Source organism: Orycteropus afer, unplaced genomic scaffold (genome assembly GCF_000298275.1).
Source record: "Orycteropus afer afer isolate SDZICR_OR568_19922 unplaced genomic scaffold, OryAfe1.0 scaffold00505, whole genome shotgun sequence".
Taxonomy (NCBI): domain Eukaryota; kingdom Metazoa; phylum Chordata; class Mammalia; order Tubulidentata; family Orycteropodidae; genus Orycteropus; species Orycteropus afer.
Genome location: NW_006922092.1, coordinates 1,167,507 through 1,178,635, shown reverse-complemented (window position 1 = coordinate 1,178,635; position 11,129 = coordinate 1,167,507). Strand labels below are relative to the sequence as shown.

At 39.1% G+C, this 11,129-nt stretch overlaps 1 protein-coding gene across 1 annotated transcript; it reads left to right on the top strand.

Moving 5' to 3' along the window:
- The first annotated feature begins 7,666 nt into the window (after positions 1 to 7,666).
- On the top strand, positions 7,667 to 8,674 carry LOC103209590 (alveolar macrophage chemotactic factor-like). Its single transcript, XM_007955482.1, has 4 exons — positions 7,667 to 7,775; positions 7,925 to 8,057; positions 8,168 to 8,254; positions 8,656 to 8,674. The coding sequence occupies exons 1-4, from the start codon at positions 7,667 to 7,669 to the stop codon at positions 8,672 to 8,674; spliced, it is 348 nt and encodes a 115-aa protein (XP_007953673.1).
- The last annotated feature ends 2,455 nt before the right edge of the window (positions 8,675 to 11,129 follow it).

Below are 11,129 nucleotides of genomic sequence, written 5' to 3'. Positions count from 1 at the left end.
TAACAACCAATATTTATAATAACATAGATGAATCTTGTGTACATTAAGTTGCACAAAAGATATTAGGCACAAAAGAATACATATTTTATGATTTCATTTATATGAAGTTTAAGAATGTGCCAACCTAAAATCAGAAGAGCTGTTTCCTCTGGAAAAGAGAAATTGAATGGAAAATGGCATGGATTTTCTGGGGAGATGAAAATCTTCTGTAACTTGATTACTGCAGTGTTTTCAAAACTCATCAAGCTGTACAATTGATATTGGTGTATTTAACTAAGTAAATTTTGCTTTAATTACAATATATTTTTAAATTAAAAATTTTAATAACATTTTCATATCCTGTTTGTTCTTCTCAATAGTTCTGTGGTGAAGAAATCTGGTGTTGGTACTTTTACTTAAAGATAAATTGTTTAAGATCATACAGAAAGTTAAAAAAAGCAGACTGCCTTATCTTTTTCCCACAGAGGAACTAGTGGGTTCAAACTGCCGACTTTTCAGTGTAGCAGCTGAGGTTTTATAACTACTGCACCACCAGGGCTCTTGTTCTAGTATGTTAGCCATTACTATATATCTCTATTCTATGACATAATCCCTGATCATAGCATCCACTAGTCTGGTCCTCAAATTCAAATTAGGGAAAAATAAAAACTATTCTCTATGGACATTCTGTTCCAAAGAAAATGACTTCCAGTCTGGTTTACTAATACTGTATTTTTGGAAACCAAAATGATTCAAAGTGAAAACATTCCACTAACGTAGGTTCACCAATGTGTTCTCCAGAAGGAACGATGCATTAAAATCCCCACTGATTAGTAAGGTACTTACAGACCAACATTAGCCAGAATTTCTAGGATTTTATGACTTTTAGCTTAGCATTGCAACACCTCTTTTGTCAGTGAGACCAATTTCCCAATTCTTATAAACATATTTTAAAAACACTTGAATGTGATCATTATCTTGAAATTCATCATCAGATTTATGAAATAATTGATGGCAAGGAATTAAATGAATGGCATGCTCTATTCACTTTTTTTTTTTTTTTTTGGTGGTGTTAATTGTGGTGTTGGTAATGGTGGTTGTTGTGGTGGTTAGGTGCCATCAAGTTGGTCTGACTCATAATGACCCTAATGGACAAAGGAATGAAGCACTGTCCAGTCCTGCACCATCCTCACAATCATTGCTATGACTGAGCCCATTGTTGCAATCACTGTGTCAATTCTTCTAATTGAGATTCTTCTTTTTGCTGATCCTCTACTTTACCAAGCATGATGTTCTTCTCCAAAGACCGGTCCCTCCTGATAACATGTCTAAAGTATGTGAGAGAAATTCTCACCATCCTTGCTTCTAAGGAGCGTTCTGACTGTACTTCTTTCAAGACAGATTTGTTTCTTCTTCTGGCAGTCCATGGCATAGTCAATATTCTTAACCTACACCATAATGGTAATGGCTGTAGTGGTGGTGATGTGTGTCTGTGTCTATGTGCATGTGCGTTTTCTTTAAGTTCATGAATATTGTCTTGAATTCTTGTCAAATGCTAATTCTTGGCCATGTCCTCAAGCAGTGACAAGGAAGGCAGAGGGTTTGGCTTTGGATTATGTCTAAAAGAGGCATAAATAATCATACACATACAAATGCATCACAGTGATTCCTATAAAAGCAGCAGTTAATAAGTTTTCAATGTATGTTAAATGAGAATGAAATATATTGTGAGGCTATGTAGAAGAGGATATTCTACATAAAAGCAAACAAATAAATCAACACAAGGTGTGAAAGTAATAGTGGTCAAAAACAGTGTGGTAAATGACCATTATTAAGCACAGGATTAGAGGTCTAACTTCCATAAAGAACCTTTGCAGTACATACTGATGCCTTCGTAAAGTTACCTAAAATAGCTAATGATAAAAAAGATTTTATCTATTTATTTATTTATTTCACTTAGCTCAGATAAAATTTCTGAAGAAAATTTTGAATGCTTCCTTTTTTTGAGAAGTCCAAGCCTTTTGGAAACTGTTAAAACTTTACTCACTTCTTTGTTTCCAAGGAGCTCTGGAGCTATAGTGGATAAGGCACTTGACTGCTAATCAGCAGGTCAGTGGTTCAAACCCACCAGCTGTTGCGCAGAAGACTGGGCAATCTACTTCTGTAAAGATTTGCAGCCCAAGAAACACAATGGGGGTCACTATGAGTGGGAAATGACTTGATGGCAGTGAGTTTTTTGTTGTTGCTGTTGTTATCTATTGGTGCCAGCAAAAGCACTTTGTAGGTTTACACAGCTGAACAAAGGATAACTAGCTATCACCCAAAAGATGGGGAGGAATAGCCTAACGATGCCTAATGATGCTCCAGCCTATGGTTAGCTGGAGCCCCAGCTCAGGACCCAGCACCAAGTATGGACTCAATCAAAATTCACTAAATTTAGTCCTTTCCCAATTTAGCCTGAGAAGAGCAGCAAGGAAAATTAGATAATGGACAAAAGGAAGGAAAACATTTCTGACATTTTGTAGTAAAGCTGGACAACTTTGAAGCATACTTAGATCCCAAATGACACTAAGTCCAATGTGGAAGAGATAGGCTACACAGATACTGCAAAGTTAACTCGAGTTATTGGATTTTTCCTTTTATTTTGCATACAAACAGTAACTCTATCCTTCACTTAAACCATGTTGCTTTCCTTATATTGGTATCCTTGATGTACTTAACTTGATAATAATATGTTTACATCCTTAATTACTGAAATAATAAAGCATTTCTTAAAGGCAGTATAAAGAATAGCACAAAAGAAGGAAAATAGTATATTAGAAAAATATTTGAAAAGGACTATGCAATATACTGGGGGTCCCTGAATGGTGTAAATGGTTGAGCACTCAACTACTACCTGAAAGATTGGTGGTAGAAACCCACCCAGAGGACCTCAAAAGACAGCCCTGGTGCTCTGCATCCAAAAAGACATGCCTTGAAAATACTATGGAACAGTTCTATTTGGCACACTAGACAGCAACTAACAACACCAACAATGCCATATATATTGCATTACGTAATTAAAGTTCTCTCTGACTTGTTGAAGGAGATCAGTTTAGAATGATGGCCTCACACTATCAACACTCAATGCAGTACTACTTACTCAGATTCTTCTTTTGTTGCTTATCTCCAGAGATCTCTATATCACAAAAAGTATCTAGTTTGGTTGAAACTTTGGTTGTATAATTTTCTTTCTTTTAATATTAAACGTCCTCTTGGATTTTTAACCTTCTTTTGAATAGTTTAGATTCTAAAGACTGAGAATATAATTTGAACTTCCTCTGACAATAACCAAGAAACAATTTCTAACATAGGGAAAGCCAATGCAAAATAAGAGAATTCAAATGATTAAAGACAGTGAGCAACCCTTTCCTCCTTAACTTTAAGATCCACCTATAATTTAAAGAGCATGGTAAAACAACAAGTTATTGCCATTGTTGTTCTTATTGTTAGGGGCCATCAAGTCGTCTCGAAAGACCTATCATCAAATGTTCATAAACTGCTTGCAACTCAACTTTGAATTTGTGGAAAGTTATGAGATCTATTGGACATTACCTTTGAATTTAAATGGTTTTTGTTCTAACAAGGTTGCTATGAGTCAGAGCCTACTCAACAGCAACTAACAACAACATAATTCACTTGAGGAGCCCCTGAGTGGTACAAATGGTAAGCACTTGACTGCTGATTGAAAGCTTAGAAGTTCAAGTCCACCCAGAGGCACTAAGGAAGGACAGCCTGCCAATTCACTACTGAAAAATCAGCTATCGAAATCCCTGCAGAGTATAATTCTACTTTGACACACATGGGATCACCATGAGTTGGAATTGATCTGACAGCCAGTTGGGCTTTTTGGTTTTTGTTTTTAAAAAGTTGATTAGAGGGAGACAGAACACAAAATGAAGGAATAATTAAACTGCCATATGAGATACCTACTAGACGTATATAAGATGTTCAAAGACCAAAAGTAAAAGAAGCATGTTTCAGTTGATTATGTTTGATGAAGCCTTTTCAGAGAAAAAAGGACTTTGAATTGGGTCTTAAAGAAAAGGATTTAGAAAGCAGACAGTTTCAAGCTGGGTAATCTGGAGGTCTATATGATGTTTGATATCATTTTGTCCTCGAAGGTCACAGGTGGATAAACTGAGGATTTTAACAGCTTAAAATATGATTGTTAGGCAAAGCAAATAAAGTGGTTAACCAGACTGCAGAGAGGAATGAGGTATTTGGCAGTGACTATGAAGAAAGTGGTTTATAATCTAGGAAGCATTAAAAATTTCTTGTGTCAGATTCTCTAGTGCTTGACATCCAATCTTGGATATTATACAACTTACTTCTTGCTCTGGCTCACTTTTTCTAGATGAAAAAATGGGGAAAGAAGAATTTCACTTATCTACTTCAAAGAATCAAAGTGAGGCTCAAGAGATAATGAGCATGAAAGTGTGCTGAAAGCTGCAAACTATTAAGAAAATTTCTGTTGCTATTACATTACTCTGTGTATATATATATAAAAAAAAAACACTGCCATTGAGCCAACTCAGATTCATAGAGACTCAAAAGGACAGAGTAGAACTGCCCCTATGGGTTTCCAAGGTTGCAAATCTTTGCCAAACCAGACTGCCTCATATTTCTCCCATGAAGTTGCTGGTGGACTCCAACTGCCAATCTTTTTGTGAGCAGCTGAATACTTTAGCCACTGTACCACTAGAGCTTCTCTGTGGTGTACTGACTAAAATTGGGTTGCTTTTGAAAACAGGAAATCTTTCAGGCTACCAGGATACTATTGTAAGAAACAAAAATAACACAGTGCCTTTCTCTATTACCTGTACACAATGCAGGTATGGAAAATGATTTCCCTTTAAACTGATGGTAAAGGAGTAATTATGTTTAGAGCTCTGCTACTGTAGTTCATGGTGCTGTTATTCTCAACTTTAGGAGGTCTTTGGATCATATACTTTCTTACCTGTCTTTGCACAAAACCCAAGTCAGAAATGCCTAGACAGGAGCTAGCCTTGGGCAATAGGCCAGAGTGCATGCAATGGGAACCTGGGTTAAGTTACTCACTGCTTCCTGATTAAGTGTGGCAACCCAACAGACTACTTCTAGTGGGAACTTTTTATTATCTGCTTGCCAGTTGGTAAAGTTTCTCCCCACCCTCTACCCCTGAATTCATGGTGAGTTGATTCAGAGTACAAACCAGGTGAGGCATGCACATCTATAAGAATGCGAGGTGGAACTGGCATTCTCATCCCATGACCCGTCTCTGATCTCAGCATTTATGTTCCAATACTTATTCAATGATCACTTATGTTTAAAATATATATATATTTAGAACTAACTTAAACACACACACACACACACACACACACACAAATGTTTAAAAGCTCAATAGTCTAAGTCTTCATTTTATTTATTTATTTATTTATTTATTTATTTATTTTTTTGGTAAATCTTATCATAAACCAAAACCAAACTCAATGCCTTCAAGTTAATTCTGACTCATAGTGACCACCACAGGTTTTCCAAGGCTGTAAATCTTTACATAAGCAGACTGACTCATCTTTCTTTCATGGAGTGGGTTCAAACTGCTGACCTTTTCATTAGCAGCCCAATACCTTCACCATAGCGCTATCAGAACTCCTTAAATAGTGTGATTTATTCCCTGTGGTTAAGTTTAATTACCCAAGATCTGTGTTCACATTTTTAAAGTTTTTTCTTGTCCATACCAAGGAGGCTTATCTTTTGTTTTTAGATATATTTTAATCTCTAAAAATTCAATATAATGAATCCAGGGCTGTTTACCACAGATTTCCACTCCCCAGAAGGATGAAGGATTGCTTTAGCTGAGTCAGGTATGATGCTGATGGTATTAGGAAGCTGTGAAGGACTGACAATTTCCCATTTAGCTTCTCACAAAATAAGGGCCAAACCTCCCAGCAGAGACTCTTAAGTTTCCTTCCAGACTAAAAGTTCTAAAGATCTACACTTCCTTCTCTTTCAGCAAAGGTGATATCCTGCCAGGAAGATGGGTGGGGGAGTCAGTAAAATTCCTCACGTTCACAGATGACAAGGAAAAGAGTTTTGTTACATGACTGGTTTTTGATTGCGGTCATATTTACCTATTACCTTTGCTGGCAACCATGGGGACATGGGTCTTGAAAAGCATTAAGAAGCAGATCTAGTTAGATTTCTATGAAAAAAAGTCCATGTGCCATTCCAGTATTATATCCAAGTCTGCCATGAACTTAGAGATGTGGAAGATGTGGCCATTTAAACCTCATTGTTCTAATTCTTCTGCAGATGATAAGAAAGAGGAAGAGGGAAGCAATCTCAGTCCTAGACTTCAAGCGGCCAGCTCAGGGGTTACTTCAGGCCTGTGAAAAGATTTCAGGAGCTTGTGCGTGAACCCTGTCTCCCAGTGTGGTTATTTGGGGGAGCGAGAATGAGTGCTGTCTTGCTGCCAAATGGCTTCAAACCCCTAGACAAAACCTGGGAACCGCTCCTAGATCAACCTCTTAAGCTCAGTAGCCACCCACTGGGGCTTCAAATTGGGTCAAATATGCACTTGGCTGGAGGAGCCTTTACTAGAGCTAACTTGGGTTCTCTGGCATTGCTTCATGCCCCTGCCTCCTAACAAATTCCATGACTTTTTCCAATGCAATAATGTGTTGAACTGCCAGAAGCAAGACATCTTCCGAGGCAATTTGCTATGTGATTTTTGAAGAGTTTTGTATTTTAGACCACTTTTGACAAACATATGCTTGTCACATTGCAAGTATAGGATGTGCAGGTTTTGAAGCCATTTCCTGGACTTCTAGTGGGAATTGAGACACTGTCATCGTATCACCTTGGCTTCTAGAGCTTGCTGAAGTCCAGAGAATCACAAACTGATGGCAAGAACCTAAAATGATCTGCCTGCAAGCAGGAGAGAAAGATATTTCCGGTTATCCTAGTTCTAATAACGGTTTATGTAAAACGCACTGCAGTAGAGTCGGATCCGACTCGTAGTGACCCCTCCTTGGGTTTCTGAGGCATATTACTACGGACGTAGATTGCCCTACCTTCCTTCCCAGGAGTGGCTGATGGGTTTGAACCTCCAGCCTTTTGGTTAGCAATCAAATGCCTTAGGCGCCACCAGAGTTTTACATTACCTAAATAATAACGATGATGCAAGGGTTAAAGACTGTCCGAAATTTTTCTAAATCCTCCTACTTCGGCTCCAGCTCTCTTTAGATGGAGACGGGGGACACCTCCCAGAGGGCTCTGCCCCCAGGAGAAACTGGCTATCTCTAACTGGCCTGGGATGAGAGTGAAGGTGTGGTTCCCGAGTGGTGGCTCCTCACCTCCGGGGACCGCTGCGGGGCCAGGTTCCAGCGTTCGCCAGAAAGGGTGCAGTCAACTCCTCCCAGCCACCCTCCTCTCCAACTGTCAATGCCTAGCTGGCCCCACCAGGCCCCTCCCCGCCCCCTTCCAGGGAATTTCCCAAGTATCCCACAGCTTGAGTTTCCTGCCTGGTAGAAGGACGCAAATGCAGATAAAAGAAGAGTCCAGAACACTTGTGGAAGCCACAGTGCCTCAAATCTCTGAGCCTACTCTGGCCTCTGTGCAGCCCCCAGAGCCTGCGCTCCCTTGCCACTCTCTCTCTGGCGTTATGAGTCTCCGGTCCATCCCCGCCGCCGGTGTCCCCGGGTCTTCCGGCTCGCTGTGCGTGTTGCTGCTGCTGCTGCTGCTGCTGACGCCTCAAGTGCCCCTAGCCAGCGGTGAGAACGCACTGCATGCGGGAGGTTCCTGGCAGCAGCTGCGCGTCCTAGCCTCGCTCCAGACACTGCATCCAGGGCTTGGGGAAGTGTGCTTGCTGGTGAAGAGCTCTCGCAGCAACCTGCCCTATAACGGTGTCTTTCTTTCCCAGCTGGTCCTGTCTCGACGTTGGTGAGAGAGCTGCGCTGCATGTGTTTAAACTTCACTCCTGGGATTCACCCCAAAATGATCAGTAATCTGCAGGTGATAGCCGCTGGCCCACAGTGCCCCAAGGTGGAAGTGATGTAAGTCCTGAGGGTAAGGTATTCACTGGGACCTTGGTAAGAGTGAAGTCGGCCAGCCTAGATCGTCAACCTCTGTAGCTCACAAATGCATCCTCTTTTTCTCTCTGCAGAGCACACCTGAAGAAGAGTGAGAAGGAAGTCTGTCTGAATCCAGAAGCCCCTTTGATCAAGAAAGCCATCCAGAGAATTCTGGACAGGTGCCTGCCATTTTTATCTTTGCCAGTCTCTGTGTGTGTGCTTGTGTGTTTTAAATCTCTTTGGAGAGTGTAGACTTCACAGGGTCTTTACCTCTCAGAAATCCTTATACTCTGCATGGGTTTTGGCTACCACATTCCAGCCATGTTCAGAATAAAAAGGTTGTTAAGGAGAAGAGGTGATGGTTTAGTAATGTCCTGGAAAGACCTTAATCACCAATTGTGCATGGAATTGATTAAGCAATTAAACAGAGTTCATTAGTGAGATGTATTTTTAAGTCTTTGGTTTTGTTGATCTTTATTTTTGTTTTCACCAAACGTTTTCAGCTCTGAGCTTTAAAAATAGGGTAGAGTAAAGAAGTGTGTCAAAATTCATTGAACTGATGTAATTATTTTCTCAACAGTGGGAAAAAGAAAAACTGATTCAGAGAAAGAACCATGAATGCATCGGAAAAATTACCCAAGCCTTCAGCAGAGCATTCTTCTAGAGATCTCTCACTCAGAGAAGACAAAAAGCAAGAGTTGGTTTTCTCCATTCAATCACCTTTTTCATGAATTCTCCACTTGGGCTGGGAGAAATCTTTGTCCCTGCAGCTTTCTGCTAAGCTTATTAAGTATTTGACATAATATTTCCTGCTATTTATTTTATCTGTTACATTACTGAGGAGTCCTGGTGGCATAGCGGTTAAAGTGCTCAGATCCTAATAGAAAGGTCATTATTTCTAACACTCCGCCACCCACTCTGCTGTAGAAAGATGTGACACTGTTTCTGTAAATATTTTCAGCCTTGGAAACCCTATGGGGCAGTTCTACTCTGTCCTACAGGGTCAGGAAAAATCAGAGCTGACTCCACAACAGTCAGTTTGATTGTTGAAATCTTTGTCAGTTGACTAAATTGTGAGCCACGAATCACTGGTTGTTAGTCTCTTAAAGGGTCAGGAGTTGGAAGTGATTATTGTATTTTTAGTATATATTTCTTATAGTGGTACTGAAAAGAAAATGGCCTTAATATGTAAATGATGTTGCATTAGACGGTTGTTGATGGAGATAAACTGTAATCCTCACTATTCTCAAGAAATGAAAAATATTTTGGTATTGTCTTGGGGAAATATATTAGAGATTTTTTTTTTACTCTTGACCCTGGGATGCTGTTTAAGTTTATACTATGGTAGAAGGCTGGGTGTATCATACAGTTATCTGTGCAGAATGTACTTCTTTATTTAGAATTTCTAAATGTTTAAGTTCTAAAAGGACTAATACATTCTTTTCCTATAACTTGAGACATTTGATGTCTTTGTAGTATGGCATAATGTCATTATTTACTCATTAAACTTTGATTTTATATGCTATTTATTAAATGCTATATATTAGGAGTACCATAATTCTAGCAACTAAATATATGTTTGGGTAGATGAAGAAGCTAGGTAATAAATGAATGCTTTCCAGTTTTTATAGAAATGCATTCTTTTAGATTGTTTTTAAAGTAAAAGCATTGTTAATGATCTGTACTCTGAAAGTTTTGAAAACATTTTCAAACCAATTGAAAATAAATTCATTATTTAGTCTTCCAGTATAAACACAGCACTGTTAAGATGTCTTAATGGTTGTAGTGTATCTTTTGAAATCTTGGACCATTTTGTTAGAAGGAAATATATATATGCACCACATTCATTGTATTAAAACTGCACTGTTCTTTCAACTGTTGTGTTTGTTTATAGTGCTTCATTTTGTTCTTTGGGGGAAAACAAAATAAAAGATTTTAAGATTTCATTAGTGTTGTTTCTTCCTTCTTATACTCTTATGATAAATTTTATTTATCTTTTATCCTGCATTACTTAAAAAAAATGACTCAACTTCTCTCTGGCTGACAGAGAGGATTCTCATTTCCCAGAGTCATTGCATTAATCCAACCTTTCCCCAAGCTCACTCCCCTCCCAGTTACTCTTGCATATTACCAGCAACCTCTGGGGATTCTAGAAAACACAAACAGGATAAGATTTATCTACCCTACATCTTTTACTAGCTCACTATTTCCTAGCCATGCTTAAAAGTTGTTAAGCATGGCACATGAATCCCTGATTTACGAGATTCCTGATTCATGACTTCAATTTCATGTATCCCCTCATGCTTTCTGAAGTCAGGCGTCTAGTTCCGTAATGGGGCATATTCTTTCCTGGCCTCATGCCTTTGCATTTGCTGGGGCTTCTACCTAGAAGATTAGTAAGCTATCTGTCAGTTTTTCATACTGTGGTGGCTAGGAGCTCTCGTGGCTAGTGAGTTGCTATGATGCTGGAAACCATACCACCAGTATTTCAAATACACCAGGGTCATCCACGGTGGATAGGTTTTAGTGGAGCTTCCAGACCAAAGAGTAGGAGGAAAGACCTAGCAACCTACTTCCAACAAGTAGCTAATGAAAACCCTGTAGATCACAACAGAATAACGTCCAGTATAGTTCCGGAAGGTAAGCCTCTCTTAAAGTGGAAGGAACTACACAATCACCTCAACAATGGACTCAAATACACCCAAAATCATGAACATACTTCAGGACCAGGTGATGTTTTATTCCATTATACACAAGGTCACCACAAGTGGAAGTCGACTTTATAGCACTAACAACAAACTGCCAGAATGGACCTTATCCCTCTTCTACCTATTGGAGGAAGTTTATTCATCCTTCAGAACTCAGCTCAACCAATATCTCCTTTGTGAAGTTTCCTTTGACACTTCAATCAAAGTTCATGGTTTCCATTTTGATATTTCCATAGCATCTTAGAGATACTTGAATTATAGCAAAATTGCCTTACAATTATTTTTCACTTTCTTCATCCTGCTCTACCAAGAGCTTTCTCAGATGATCAACCTTAGTTCATCTATG

What these genes read in the sequence shown, in the direction of transcription:
- LOC103209590 (XM_007955482.1), top strand. Translation starts at nt 7,667, where the DNA reads ATGAGTCTCCGGTCCATCCCCGCCGCCGGTGTCCCCGGGTCTTCCGGC. An exon ending in TCAAGTGCCCCTAGCCAGCG is followed by an intron (nt 7,776 to 7,924) that starts GTGAGAACGCAC and finishes TTTCTTTCCCAG; the next exon opens with CTGGTCCTGTCTCGACGTTG. An exon ending in TGCCCCAAGGTGGAAGTGAT is followed by an intron (nt 8,058 to 8,167) that starts GTAAGTCCTGAG and finishes TTCTCTCTGCAG; the next exon opens with AGCACACCTGAAGAAGAGTG.